The sequence below is a fragment of the Geotrypetes seraphini genome, chromosome 1 (assembly GCF_902459505.1).
Source record: "Geotrypetes seraphini chromosome 1, aGeoSer1.1, whole genome shotgun sequence".
NCBI classification, from domain to species: domain Eukaryota; kingdom Metazoa; phylum Chordata; class Amphibia; order Gymnophiona; family Dermophiidae; genus Geotrypetes; species Geotrypetes seraphini.
Window position 1 is genome coordinate 351361263 of NC_047084.1, and position 15496 is coordinate 351376758.

The following is a 15496-nucleotide window of genomic DNA, read 5'->3' on the forward strand; positions in this document are numbered from 1 at the left end:
TTTTTTTAGTCTCTCTCGAGACATCCGGGAAAATTTGAATATGGAAACCAAGGAAGTCTCTAGATCTATTTTTTTTTTAAGTTTTAGGATCCAATCTTTGGAGCCAAAGCTACAGTCAATAAGAGAGTGGCTGAAATAGCCACTTCTCAATCTGATTGTTCCAATAAGGCTGAAACATCCAGAGAACTTTCCTGTGGTTTTCCATCGTCTTCTTTCTTTTGTCGCATGGCTATTTCATCTGCCTATATTAGAGCTGGAAAGCGGCCTCCTCTTTCGATAAAGGCTCACTCCACACAAGGCATTTCATCCTTCTGGGCAGAATCTTCATCTGTTTCCCCAGAAGAGATTTATAGAGTTACCACTTGGTCCTCCTTGCATACCTTTATGAAATTTTACAGGATAGATGTGGCAGCAAATCAGGATTCTGCTTTTGGTTCTTCAGTTCTGACAGCAGGCTCATCAGTCCCACCTTGACATTGAGAAATTGCTCTGTTACATCTTACTTGTCCAGGAACAGAGTGGAATTGTACAAGAACGAAAGATTAGGTTCTTACCTTTACTAATATTCTTTATTGTAAATCCACACTTTAGTCCTGGAACCCACCCTGGTAGTTGCTGCCTCAATAAGTAATGGTAAGCTGGACTTCTTTGACCAGCCTTTCTAAGATTAACATCCGACCATATTGTGCACTTTGCCCTGGGAATGTTTAGCTAATGTGCCCAAACTGTTTGTGCCGGCTGGGTCTCCATGTTGTTCTAATTTTCTTGTTTATAAGATTTTTTTACAATATGTTTGATTTTTCATGATTGTTATGCAGTTTTATAATATGAGCCTATTAGACTTGTTTCTCAGAGAGTATCCCTGTACCACTCCCTCTTTTCTGTATCCTTTAGAGGTATGGCTGTCTGCTTTTATACCAACTGGAAGTCAGAGGGCAGTCCTGAGGTAAAAGGGAAGGTTCAAAAATATATAAATAAAACTTCTACAAGAAATCTCACAAGATGGGATTGACTACCTCCTTGTCCAGAAATAGAGTGTGGATTTACAAGAGAGAAGATTAGCAAAGATAAGAACCTAATCTTTCCATATAGATAAATACACACATGTACCAAAAACTTTTTTTTGTTGTATATATATGGTATTTAAGCACTTTTGGCTGTATAAACCAGGTTATTTGTTGATATATGCTGTTCTACTCACATCACCTTGGTTTTCAAACCCTGACATGGTAGGAATTTATATCTGCTTTGTTAAGCTAGTCACACAGTTTTCTCCCATTTTGTTTCTGAGACAAATGTTTAACATTCATAGCTCAAAGAAGCACTGAGATGTCCCAGTACAACTTCTCCACATCCCATCCCAAAACCAGTGTATCTATACCATCTTTGGATGTAAAAAGTGCCAATCATTTGTCTAATTATGGATATGATTTCTTAAGAACTTTGGATCAATCTCAAAATTTGAATACTAATAGATGATGAAAGCATCATGAAATTCTTTTGCTAAATTTTGATAAATACAATAAACTGTATTTTACAAAGTAATTTTATGTTGCTTTCTTTAAGAAGCATGTCCATTTGAAACTGATCTTTTTAAACATATAGCTAAGGCCCCTAAATTGCTGTAGTTCTTCAGCAACCACTGTATAATTTGCTTCTTTCTGCAAAATTGCTTTTTCTAGCTGAATTGTAGAAGTTTGCTAGCCAATCTACATAACATCAGGCATCCATCAAAAATAGATTTGTACCACCACCCCCTTTTTCATTATATTTTATTTATATACTTAAACATACAGGAAACCAAGAAACAAATTTAACGTAGACCACATTATGGAAATCACTGTCTAGCCTTGCAGACAAGGGGGGAACAAATGAAGAAAAGCAAATACAAGTGAACAGAATCCTTCTTACTAATTGTCCAAAATCTCCAGCTATAGTAATAACATTTGTCAATAAAAAATTGTACCATAAGTAACATTTGTCTGGAGAACAGATTTCTCCGTAAGAAAATTATTCAAATGGGCAGGATCCAGGAAGACACATATTATTTTCATATGTGACCAAGCACTTAAAGCAGGGGTGTCAAACTCAGGGTACGGTAATTAGATTTGGCCTGCAGGCCTGAGCTTGACTCCCCTGCCTTACGTGATCTCGAGCTACCTCACGTGCACACATGCGGGGCACTGACAAGGAGAAATGAAAACCGCAATGTGCAGCCATTTCCCAGAAGCTGGCTTGTGGAATTTGGTGTATGTGAGAAACAGCATGAGCACTGAACAATGAATCTCAGAATACTTCATTAGGGGTGGGGGTGGAGGCTGGAATCTTATCTTAAACTGAGATGACTCAGCCTGCTGTTTACTACAGAAACACAGAGTGAGACATGATAGTTTGTCACGTAGCCAGTAATGTGAAAATAGCATAAAAGGAGTAAACGCAGGACTTTCCTCAGAATCCATCGGTATGTCATAAAGGGATAGTCCCGTGATTGACCCGGTCCATCGGCTGCCTGAAAAGGGGGATTTCCCGGCTGTGAGGGGCGGTGTTGCTACGATCATGGTGAAGTTGTTCTAAATCAATTGTATTTTGTATATTACTGCTATGCAATTTATGTAACAATTAAATTAGTATAATAAGCATTACCTTGTGTATGTTTCTTTGTATGCCGTGAAGTGCTGACTACCTAACGAACTTGGCATTACAGAATTTGGTACCAGAAGTGGGGTAGTCATGTGGTCATGGAGACAAAAAGACAAAAATATAAAAAAATAATCCTTCTATACCAGGATGGGATAACAGTATATATAAAATTGTGGCCACTGAGTGGTCAATTGAAACCGGACTCTGAGTCATGGCAATCTGCTATTGGGGCAGGTAACCCTCCCAAGGTATAAGAACATAAGAAGTTGCCTCCGCTGGGTCAGACCAGAGGTCCATTCTGTCCAGCAGTCCGCACTAGAGGTCTGCACGGGAACGGGGATCGCGGGAATCCCCCTAACCCACGGGACTCCCATAGGACCCCCCTCTGGCTCACGGGACTCCCACGGGGACCCCCCTCTAGCCAATAGGACTCCCACGGGGATGGAAGGTTTTGGAAGCAGGGTTCGTCCATATAATATAATGGACACGTCAGCCTTAGTAAAAGAAGGGGTTTATAAGTTAATTACCAGAACAGAAAACAAAAAAAGGGTTCCACCAAAGAGATTCCACAAGGAAAACAGCAGCGCAAACACAAAAGAAACTGTGGAATTGATGATCCTGTCAGAAGTAATTGCTGCTTTTTATGGGGACAGGGGCGGGGATGGAGGTAATTCCTTGCGAGGACAGGTGGGGACGGAGAGGATCCTGACGGGGACCGGTGGGGACGGAGAGGATCCTGGTGGGGATGGGTGGGATTTCTGTCCCCGTGCAACTCTCTAGTCCGCACCCGTGGTGGCCCATCAGGTCCATGACCTGTCCGGTGTTCCTTGACTTGGCCCTATAATCCCCTTGTTTCTTTCTGTACTCTTTCTATACCCTATCTCTACCTATATCTGTACCCCTCAATCCCCCTATCCTTCAGGAATTTATCCAGTCCATCTTTGAATCCCCGTAGTGTACTCTGCCCTATCACAGCCTCCGGGAGCGCGTTCCATGTGTCCACCACCCTCTGAGTGAAGAAGAACTTCCTAGCATTGGTTCTAAACCTGCCCCCTTTCAGCTTTCGCGAGTGCCCCCTTGTACTTGTGGTTCCCTGTAGTCTGAAGAAACTGTCCCTGTCTACCTTCTCTATGCCTTTTATGATCTTGAAAGTTTCTATCATGTCTCCTCTAAGTCTCCGCTTTTCCAGGGAGAAGAGCCCCAGCTTTTCTAGCCTGTCAGCATATGAAAAGTTTTCCATACCTTTTATCATTTCCGTCGCTCTTCTCTGGACCCTTTCAAGTATCGCCATGTCTTTTTTGAGGTACGGCGACCAATACTGGACACAGTACTCCAGATGTGGGCGCACCATCGCACGGTACAGCGGCATGATGACATCCTTCGTCCTGGTTGTGATACCCTTCTTAATGATACCCAGCATTCTGTTTGCTTTCTTTGAGGCTGCTGCACATTGCACCGATGATTTCATTGTTGTATCCACCAGCACACCCAAGTCTTTTTCACGGTTACTTACCCCCAGCAATGATCCCCCCCATTGTGTAGCTGAACATCGGGTTCTTTTTCCCTATATGCATGACCTTGCATTTCTCTTTATTAAAGCGCATTTGCCATTTATTTGCCCACTCCTCCAGTTTGTTTAGGTCCCTTTGCAGGTCTTCACATTCTTCCTCTGTTCTAACCCTGCTGCAGAGTTTTGTGTCATCCGCAAATTTTATGACTTCACACTTCGTCCCTGTTTCTAGGTCGTTTATGAATATATTGAACAGCAGCGGTCCCAGCACCGACACCTGCGGAACACCGCTCGTGACCCTTTGCCGGTCCAAGTATTGGCCCTTCACTCCAACCCTTTGCTTTCTGCCTGCCAACCAGTGTTTTATCCATCTATATACATCCCCTTTCACCCCATGGTTCCACAGCTTCCTAAGTAGCTGCTCATGGGGTACCTTGTCAAAGGCTTTCTGGAAGTCGAGGTAAATGATGTCTATGGATTCCCCTTTGTCCATCTGGCTGCTTAACCCTTCAAAAAAGTGCAGTAAGTTCGTTTGGCATGATCTTCCCTTGCAGAAGCCATGCTGGCTCGCTTTCAGCTGTCCATTTCTTTCTATGTGCTCACTGATGCTGTCCTTTATCAGTGCTTCCATCATCTTACCCAGAACCGAAGTCAAGCTTACCGGCCTGTAGTTTCCTGGGTCGCCCCTCGATCAGAAGGTAGGGAGATTAGAGAGGAGTATATGTGATCAACAGAATTCATTAACAATGTTACAATGTCAGAATAAATTAATGGATAAGGTGGATACGTATCAGAATGTAGCTGAGAAAGCAGCAGTGAGGTGTACAAAGTATAAATATAAAAAACGTAGGAGGAATGTGAATCAAAAAAAGGTGCGTATGTTATTATCCCTTCTTACAGAAGATTGAGATGAAGATATTTGGGATAGTACTAGTGGGTCAGAAGACGGAGATGGTATAGGGGAAGAGAAATTAAAGAGGGACGATGTGAACTGTAACCCTGTGAGCCGGAGAAGGGTTACAGGAGATCTGCAATCAGGACAGGCAGTACGAAATGATATTATGGAAGATTATAGTCAACAAGAGATAACAGATATAATGGCACGATTCTCCCAGCGCGTAGGGGAGCCTTTGGTTCAGTGGTTAATACACATACAAGAGCTGGGAGCGGCAGGATTAATGCTGGATCATGTGGATGCTCCAAAATTTGTGAGATTAAGTCAGGAAACTACTGTACAAGAAGCAACGTGCCTAATCCTGGATAATATCAGCAATATTCTTTATTAGAACTTGTAACAGGGGGAGTATTACTTAGCTACCCATTGGACTCAGATTGGCCCCCTAATGACAAAACATAATATACATTAAAAGATGCCCAACAAACATAGAAACATAGAAACTGACGGCAGAAAAGGGCCATAGCCCATCGAGTCTGCCCATACCAATGACCCACTCCCTGATTCTTACTCTCCTAGAGATCCCACATGAATATCCCATTTTCTCTTGAAATCTAACACGCTGCTGGCCTCAATCACCCGCTGAGGCAGCTCGTTCCAATGATCTACCACCCTTTCAGTGAAGAAGTACTTCCTAGCATCACCCTGAAATTTCCCTCCCCTGATTTTCAGCGAGTGTCCTCTGGTTACCGAGGGCCCTGTAAGACTGAAGATATCATCTTTCACCTCTATACGCCCAGTAATATACTTAAAGGTCTCAATCATGTCCCCTCTCTCTCTTCGCTCCTCCAGTGAGTACATCCGCAGTTTCCTCAACCTTTCTTCATACATGAGTTCCCCGAGCCCCAAAACCATCTTGGTAGCCATTCGCTGAACCGACTCAATTCTCAACACATCTTTTCGGTAGTGTGGTCTCCAGAATTGAACACAATACTCGAGATGAGGTCTCACCATGGATCTGTACAGTGGCATTATGACTTCAGGCTTTCTGCTGACAAAACCCCTACGAATACATCCCATCATTTGTCTTGCCTTGGATGAAGCCTTCTCTACTTGATTGGCAGCCTTCATATCGTCGCTAATGATCACTCCTAAATCACGTTCCACCGTGGTCCTGGACAAGGTTTCACCATTTAGTGTGTAAGTTCTGTGCGGATTTTTTTTGCCTAGGTGCATTACTTTACATTTTTTAGCATTGAAGCCCAGCTGCCAAGTTGATGACCACTGTTCAAGCTGTCTTAGGTCCTGCGTCATAAAGTCAGGCACACTGCTTTTGCCAACTATGTTGCATAGTTTGGCATCGTCGGCAAACAGTGATACTTTTCCTCTAAGTCCTTGGGTCAAATCTCCTATGAATAAATTGAATAGAATCGGCCCTAAGACGGAGCCTTGAGGTACTCCACTCATCACTGCTGACGTTTTGGAGGGGGTACCGTTTACCATCACCCTTTGAAGCCTACCATCTAGCCAATCCCTTACCCATGTTGTGAATGTATCCCCTAATCCCATCGATTTTAGTTTGTTCAACAGCCTGCGGTGTGGGACGCTATCAAAAGCTTTGCTGAAGTCCAAATATATCACGTCAAGGGACTCACCGGCATCCAGATGACTGGTCACCCAATCAAAGAAGTCAATCAGATTAGATTGGCAGGACCTTCCCCTGGTAAATCCGTGTTGATGTGGATCGCGTAAATTTTCTTCGTCTAGAATTTTGTCAAGTTCCTGTTTGATCAGTGTTTCCATGAGTTTGCACACTATGGATGTAAGACTCACCGGTCTGTAATTTCCTGTCTCCGTTCTGCAGCCCTTTTTGTGGAGTGGAATTACGTTAGCTGTTTTCCAGTCTAGGGGTACTTTTCCCGTGCGCATGGAAAGATTGAAGAGTACGGATAGTGGTTCAGCCAAAACTTCACTCAGCTCTCTGAGTACCCTGGGGTGTAGATTGTCTGGTCCCATGGCTTTGTCTACTTTGAGTCTTGAAAGTTCGTGGTAGACATTACTAGGTGTAAACTCGTAGTCACGAAACAGGTCATTTTGGCTGTTTCTTATTTGTAGTTGCGGACCATCTCCCGGTGCTTCACAGGTGAATACTGAGCAGAAGTATTCGTTTAGCAGTTCTGCTTTGGTAGTATCAGATTCTGCGTAGTTTCCATCTGATTGCCTAAGGCGTTCTATTCCATTTTTGTTTCTCTTCCTGTCGCTAATGTACCTAAAGAAGGATTTGTCCCCTTTTTTAATGTTCCGTGCTAGATCTTCCTCTGTTTGAAGTTTGGCTTCCCTGACTGCCTTTTTGACAGCCTTAGATCTGGCCAAATAGTCTTCTTTTGCCTCCCTTTTCCCAAGATGTTTGAAGGTAATAAAGGATCAAGGAAGAAGCTATTAAAATGGCAGTAAGTGTGGGTCATGCGGACACCTATTTAGATACTGCCTTCTTGACCTCCATGAGAAATAAAATAATCAGAACGGCTTCTCCAGCCTATAAGCAGGTATTGGAAGCGGTTAGACAGCTTGGGGATCTCGGTGATTGGGGACGAAGGGACACTACTGCTTCCAATAACAAGGGAAATATCCAAGGGGGAACAAGTCCAGGCTCTAGTGGGCACTGGGGTGGAGGCCTCTAATTTATGGTAACCCCAAGAAATTTAAAGGTCCTAAGATTAATATATCCATGCTACGAATCCAAAATGATTCAAGTTACAAATTCCTAAACAATTAGAAGAGGCTAAGGCAGAATTATGATATTTAAAGCTTTACAGGGACAGGTTAATGCTATTTTCTCATAGATTTTGCCTTTGGCACCTGTGCCACCTTCACCATATAATCCATGTAGTCAATTTATAAAGAAACAGCACAGAGATTTTGTAGCAGGCCAGAAAAAGGTAAACAGCTGCAGACGAAGGTGAGGAAAATTCACTACTATGCAGTGACAAGCAGACAGTAACCCCTATAAGTGACACGGGACCAGTAACCAGTAGTGCTGCAGGGACATATGAAAGACAGTGACATTGAAAGAATAGTGAAGAAAGTGGGCCCTATGCTTTTTAACATAAATGATTGGGGCAAATGGGCTACTGATTCACTGGGGTCAATGCAGTTAGAATTGGACAAAGTAAAGAGTGCTTTGACAGTCCAGGAAAAATAGCACTACAGCATAAGGATGTCCTGGCTCTCTGTGTCCAAATACCAAGGTGGCTCAAGCCTTTACAGCCCTGCCAGACTCCTTTCACTTACCTGTGGACTCACTTCTGGAGACACAGGATAAGGGAAAGAAGTCAGACTCAGAATTCAGCTTGAGGCAGGTGGCACCTTTGATATTGGACACTTGCAGCCACCCCAATGTTAATACTAACATAGAGGGTCAGGATAAATTAACTTTGATTGATGCAGGGCCAGAATCAGTTTTACAGATAGAGCGCCTCCTACTGGAGATCAGACAAATTTTGGAAATGTATGAGATTCAGGGTTTAAATGACACCGCTTCAAAGTGCGTGTCTATCCCTGTAGAAAATGAACAAATGAAAGACATTGTAGAAACTACTGCTAGAACGAGTGAGAATACAGAGACAGAAATAATGGATGTGGCTGGTCTTGCATTGTGGCAGTACACAGGAATTCCAGTTCATGAGATTATTCCTGCGCAGTTAGCCACGCAGTGTAGCATGCCAGCACAGCAGCATGACCTTAGTGTTAATCAGAGGCTGCAGATGTTTCAGTTTGGGCACAAGAGAAGTTTTGTTAACAGAACTGGTGGTGCCTAAGATGGAAGAGAGGGGTCTGAGAGGACCTATCTCTTCAGCATGTGGCTCTCCAGCTTGGTCATTTGCTAAACCAGGAGGTTTCAGTAGGCTCACTATAGACTCTTGAGCCCTAAATAAGGTTTCAAAGTCTGTAGCGCCAGTGGCAGTCTCTTACTCTGAAATTTAACCCCAAATGTGCATTTTTCTCTGTCTTAGACATGTCTAATAATTTTTGAAATCTGCTCCTTGCCTCTGCATGCCAAGACACAACTGTGCAGACAAAAGAAGACACATCCAGCCTGCACCTGACCTTTGCACAGCAGTGCCCACTCCTCAGAGTGCAGTGGGACCCAGTGGCAGACATATAGTCTCGGTCGGCTTGAATGGAACATTGAGGGACCTTGATGATGTTGATTTAAAATGTTTCTTCTTTTTCTTAGCAGGCAGTTAGAATATATACATAGCTATCCCAGACAAGTTTTGGCACAGAGATATTTTTAATGTATTCCAAGGATCCTCTTTATCACTGCAGAGATAGAGACACTCCAAAGGGACATTATTTTTATGCCTTTTCTGATTCTGAGATGGTTATGCTATACATTATTTGTACATATACTTTACTCGTGTGCATCTTTATGTTTTGTTTTTTGTATAACAGTGTGTTTATTTGTAGAGTTAAGTTCAGACCTGAATCCTTGACAGATGGAAGAACAGTTTCAAGCCTAAAACTTTATGTTTTCTGTTGTGTCTGTGCTATATGTTTTGTTTGTTTTAGTTTATGGGGTATCCCGGGATACATAACATTGGCTATTTCTAGAGCTCTTTTCCCACTTTTTACTAACTATAGTTTTCATAGCCTAGGTGTAGCTTAGTTAAGGGTTATATTATTAAGAAAAGATTTTATACAGTGTTTATTCCATGGTGCTCACTAGATATGATCAATTCAGCACAAATTTCTGACAAAATTTTTTATTCAATACACTCAGTACATAATTATGGTCCCTCTGAAGTGTAACAATAGTTGTGTGCGGCACACAAAAACATATCTTTTTGGATTAAGTATATTAAGGCCCTGATTCTGTATAGGACACCTGGGAGAGGTGTCCTATACAGAATCGGGCCTACACTAACCCCGATTCTGTAACCGGTGTCCATGTTACAGATGCCGGTTAGAGAATCGGGTTAGAGTAGAGGCGGCCACTACACTTATCGCGGCAAGGGATAAGTATAGTGACCGCCTGTCCGATCGCCGGCAGGAGGGTGCTGAACCCTAAGCCGCCCCCACCCCCCAAAACTGTAAATCGCTGGCATGAGGGTGCTGAACCCCTCCTGCCGGAAAGCCGCCCCTGCCCTCCAAAACTAGATCGCCAGCAGGATGGTGCCCAACCCCTCCTGCAGGAAAGCCGCCCCCACCCCCCAAAACTGTAGATTGCCGGCAGGAGGGTGCTGAACCCCTCCTGCTGGAAAGCCGCCCCTGCCCTCCAAAACTAGATCGCCAGCAGGATGGTGCCCAACCCCTCCTGCCGGAAAGCCGCCCCCACCCCCCAAAACTGTAAATCGCCAGCAGGAGGGTGATGAACCCCTCCTGCCGGAAAGCCGCCCCTGCCCTCCAAAACTGTAGATCACCAGCAGGATGGTGCCCAACCCCTCCTGCCGGAAAGCCTCCCCCACCCCCCAAAACTGTAGATTGCCGGCAGGAGGGTGCCAAACCCCTCCTACCAGAACCCTCCCCCAAACTCCCAGTCGCCGGCAGGAGGGTGCCCAACCCCTCCTGCCGGAAAGCCGGACCCCCTCCGGACCCCCATGCTAACGACCTCCCCCCGATGACTCCCCTAACCTCCCCCCAACTAGCCTTTAAATGTTGGCCGGCTGGACAGATCTTGCTGCCGTCCAGCCAACAGGCCCGCATCGTTGAAATGAGATGGGCCTACCCCTTCCCGGCCCATCCCCGCTAAGTCTAAGGCCTGATTGGCCCACGCTCTAGAAGCCTGGACCAATCAGGCCTTAGGCATAGCGGGTCCGCCCATCCCCACTAACCCTAAGGTGTGATTGGCTCAGGCTCATAGGCACCTGGGCCAATCAGGCCTTAGACTTATCGGGGAAGGGGCGGGCCTGTCTTATTTCGACATGAGATGCATTCATTTGTTTCTCTACATCCTAGGCAGCTGGATTCATTTGTCTAAAACACCTGATGTGGTTTACACACACCGTTTTACAAAAACATGTGTAGCACGGTTTTTAGCACCATCTGCAGTGGAAACAGCTCCAATGCTCATAGGAATTCTGAAGCTGGTGCTAAAAACCGCACTACAGTTTAAAAAAAAAAGGGGGGTAGTTATTTATCTAATTGGGTTTCAATATATTGATAGCAGTAGCTTGCATTTCTCTTATTATTTTTACTTTCTTTTTAATTTATGGAACCTGAATCTCCTGGTTTGTATCTTCTCTTGATGTGGATTTGAATTTGGCTTACATTATCTTATGTCAGGGGTGCTCAAATGGTTAATTGACCAGTAGATCGCAAAGGCAACGTGAGTCAATCGCGTTGCCTTTGCGATCTTGTTTTCCTGCCTGCCTGAGCCAGGCCAGGTGCGTACAAGCGCCAGTCCCGCAAGCCTTCACCTCTGACGTCAATTCTGACGTCGGAGGTGAAGGCTTGGGGTCCGGCGCTTGTACGCGCCTGGCCTGGCTCGGAGAAACAGGGAGAAATCAGTGTGCTGGCTTGGGGGGGGGGGCAGGGGGAGAGAGAAAGAAAGACAAGCAGGCAGAGGGAGAGAGAAAAAGACAGAAATAAAGAGGGGGCAGGGGGAGAGAGAAAGAAAGAGAGACAGAAAGAAAAGGAGGGGGCAGAAAGAAAGAAATATTGGATTTACAGAAGAAGGAAGTGCAACTAGAGACTCATGAAATCACCAGACAAAAAGGTAGGAAAAATGATTTTATTTTCAATTTAGTGATCAAAATGTGTCCATTTTGAGAATTCATATCTGCTGTCTATATTTTGCACTATGGCCCCCTTTTACTAAACCACTATAGTGGTTTTTAGCGCAGAGAGCCTATGAGTATCGGGACCTGCGCGGGGCATTCAGTGCAGCTCCCTGCGCTAAAAACCGCTATCGCAGTTTAGTAAAAGGGGAGGGGGTATATTTGTCTATTTTTGTATAGATGTTACTGAGGTGACATTGTATATTTTAAAGTCATCTGCCTTGACCTCTGAAAAAAACCCCGAATTCAAATGATAATTAACATTTTCTCTGCGTACAGTGTGCTTTGTTGTTTTTTTTAAAATTTTATTGTTGGTAGATCATTCATTTTAAAGGTAGTTTGCAAGCCAAAAAAAGTGTGGGCACTCCTGCCTTATGCTGATGATTATGTTTACTATTTGAGGCTTGCAATTTGCCAATTTAAATATAATAAATACATTTTAAAAAAGAATCAGGGATTATAATTAGCACATTGTTTTGGGATATTCAAAACTAGGAGGAAAGGAGTCCCTCTTGGGACTAAACATCTTGGTAGGTAGTTCTGGTATTACTGAATTTACGGTAATTAGTTTCAGCTATAATTTACAAGGTGCTTTTTGAGTAGCCACATATCCTAAAGGTCTCCTCCCTCTACCTGGCTATCCACAGGTCACATGATTACAAGACTTCCTTTCTGGAGAGCACTTAAATGCAAACTTGCAGTTTCAGTGTGCCTTATTAGAGAGAGAGGGTTGTTTAATTTTTAACAGAGGCATCGCAGGAAGTAGTATAAACTAAATTAAGCAATCCACAGAGAATATCTGTAATTCGCGTGAAACCAGCAAGAAACTGATCGTGTGAAACAAGAACAGGCAGATTATTGCTGTGGTTGAAGTGTGAGCCTGTCGGAAAGAAAAGAGAAGCGGCTCCCTCTTGGTTCGGGTCTCATTGTTGCCTGCTGGAGCTGGGGGATGGGGGAGATTGCCTTGCTCGTATTACTTCTCAATGGGCTGCTGATGACAGGTGACACTTCTAATGAGGATGCTGTGGCATTGAAAGTCAAACTCCAGGAAGCAAGAGCCCAGCTCAACCCGCAGTTCCTCTCTCTAACAATCGATGCCAGCCTAGCTTCAGATCCCAAATACATTACCTTCTTAGGGTAAGTGCCTGCCTTTTCCCTGGATTATTCACAGTCTTACAGTGCTACCTTGTTATTTCAAGACTGGGTCAAAAGAAAGGGGACATGATTGAAAACATTCAAAATACTGAAGGGAATAACTTAGTAGAGAAAGACAGATTGTTAACCCTCTCCAAGGTAGGGAGAACGAGAGGGCACTCTCTAAAGTTGAAAGGGGATAGATTCCGTACAGACGTAAGGAAGTTCTTCACCCAGAGAGTGGTAGAAAATTGGAACGCTCTTCTGGAGTCTGTTATAGGAGAAAACACCCTCCAGGGTTTCAGGACAAAGTTGGACAAGTTCATGCTAAACTGGTGAAACTGGATTCATTTGGAGCACTGGTCTTGACCATGGGGCCGCCTCGTGAGCGGACTGCTGGGTAGGATGGACCATTGGTCTGACCCAGCAGCGGCAATTCTTATGTTCACAGGCCCAGTGCCGACTTATCCAGTAAACTTTATTTTTAAAAACTGATCACTTTTTGAGTTATATTAGCGTATTATTTTTCAGTGGTTTCTTTTTTTCTTGCCCATGTCTAGCTCAAAAGATTGAAATTTTAAACCTTAATTGCACTGCCAGTGTATTTGTTAGTTTAAAGGTTCTATTTATGCAGCTTTTACCTTATAAGGTTAGCTAACAAAACATTTTGGCTCACAAGAGAGAGCGTGACTTCCAATAAATGTGCACATTTTCTTTGGTACAGAAACTTCCTAATTTATTACTGCGGGGTGGTGACTTCAGTGTTCTTTAAAAACAAAACCTTGATTAAGAGAATCATTTGGGGCCCCTTAGAACCTAAATTCTGATGAGCAGGAAGAGGGAAATTATCAACCGGGCTACTGTTAAATCTGGTTATTTTAGTAATGGGTTTCTTTGCATAAAATGGAACCCTGTGCTAAAATAAAATGAGCTAGCCCATGTTGATAACCTCCCTTCAAAGACATTTATGATTTTATTTTACTTAATCCATTAAACTGTAATGAAAATTGTATTTAATCTTTTTTTATACTCTTTGCATGGTTGGTGCAAGTATATTGGCACCTTAGGTGAAGCTTTAGTCTTTATGCCATCCCTTTACACCAGGGGTCCCCAAAGTCCCTCCTTGGCCGAATCCGGTCGGGTTTTCAGGATTTCCCCAATGAATATGCATTAAAAGCAGTGCATGCACATAGATCTCATACATATTCATTGGGGAAATCCTGAAAACCCAACTGGATTCGGCCCTCAAGGAGGGACTTTGGGGATCCCCTGCTTTACACTTACACCTTACCTCCACCAATGCCGTCGCATGTGCCCAAGAGTCATGGCGGCATGAGTGGTCATAAAAGAGAATAAAAGCTGGCAGTACATTTTGAATGTGCAATTACATCTCCTGCCCTGGCCAAAAATGGCTCTCAGTTGTTTAAATTGTTTGTCTGGTGCTAACTGGGCATATTCTGGAGCTCTTATCTGAACAGTGCTGCTGAAAATGCATGGTTAGTGCCCAAGTTGAAACTGGCTAGTATGTGAGCATTCCAGGGAGGGTGGGGGGGGGGGGGAGAGAGAGGCCACATATGCCCAGATATTCAATGCTGGAACCTAGACATAAAACCATTGGCATTCAACCAAATGTAAACCACCACAAGCTGAATATTGATCCCCCTGATCAAGGGGTGTGTGGGGAGGCTAGGTGGGATTGGAAGGAAGATTGAAAGCCACTATTCAGTGGCGTACCTAGGGTATGTGGCACCCGGGGCCCATCATTTTTTGACACACACCCCCATGTAAAAAAATATTTTTTGTAATAACCATGAATCGGAATAAATAGTCAGAATAGAAACAGGCAGTGAAAATTTTCTTTTATTGAACCTCATATATGTAACCATTATTCCAAACATAACATAAATTATGTCTGAATTGTCATGACATCAGAAGTACATATGGAGTAGTTGCAGGTGATGCTTGGGACAGTTCTGATTGTGTTCGGTTTTATGTGTTTTTTGAACAGAAGGGTTTTTATTTCTTTTTTGAAGGTTTTGTAGTCTGTGGTCGAGGTCAATAGGTTGTAGAGTTGGGGGTCATGTGTTGCAGCTTGAATGGCTAGGAGGTTTTCGAACAGTTTTTTTCTTTTGACGTTTTTGGTTGGAGGGTGTGTGAATGGTGCGTGAGTTCTCCAATGTCTAGTTGAGGTGGATTGAATTATTTAGCTGAAGAAATTAGTTACCCCCCCCCCCATTCCACATACATTAATTATCTTCCATTTTTGTTCCCATTATAAAAAACACTGATAAGTTCCCAGAAAAAAATACATTAAAATAAGAAGTGAAAACAAAGGCCCCTACAGATGAGAACATAACATAAGAATAGCTTAACTGGGTCAGACCAATGGTCCATCATGCCCAGTAGCCCATTCTCATGGTAACCAATCCAGGTCACTAGTACCTGGTCAAAACCCAAAGAGTAGCAACATTCCATGCTACCGATCCAGGGCAAGCAGACACTTCCCCCATGTCTTAATAACAGATTATGGACTTTTCC

General features: G+C 43.6%; 1 protein-coding gene across 2 annotated transcripts in view; it reads left to right on the forward strand.

The window, feature by feature from the left end:
- The first annotated feature begins 12494 nt into the window (after window positions 1-12494).
- The window catches only part of HPSE (heparanase), a 76377-nt gene continuing 73375 nt past the window's right edge, over window positions 12495-15496 (forward strand). For both annotated transcript variants that reach the window (XM_033963832.1, XM_033963837.1), the window contains exon 1: window positions 12495-12961. In XM_033963832.1, coding sequence (XP_033819723.1) covers window positions 12774-12961 — 188 coding nt within the window. In that variant the 5' untranslated portion in view covers window positions 12495-12773. The remainder of the gene's footprint in view (window positions 12962-15496) is intronic.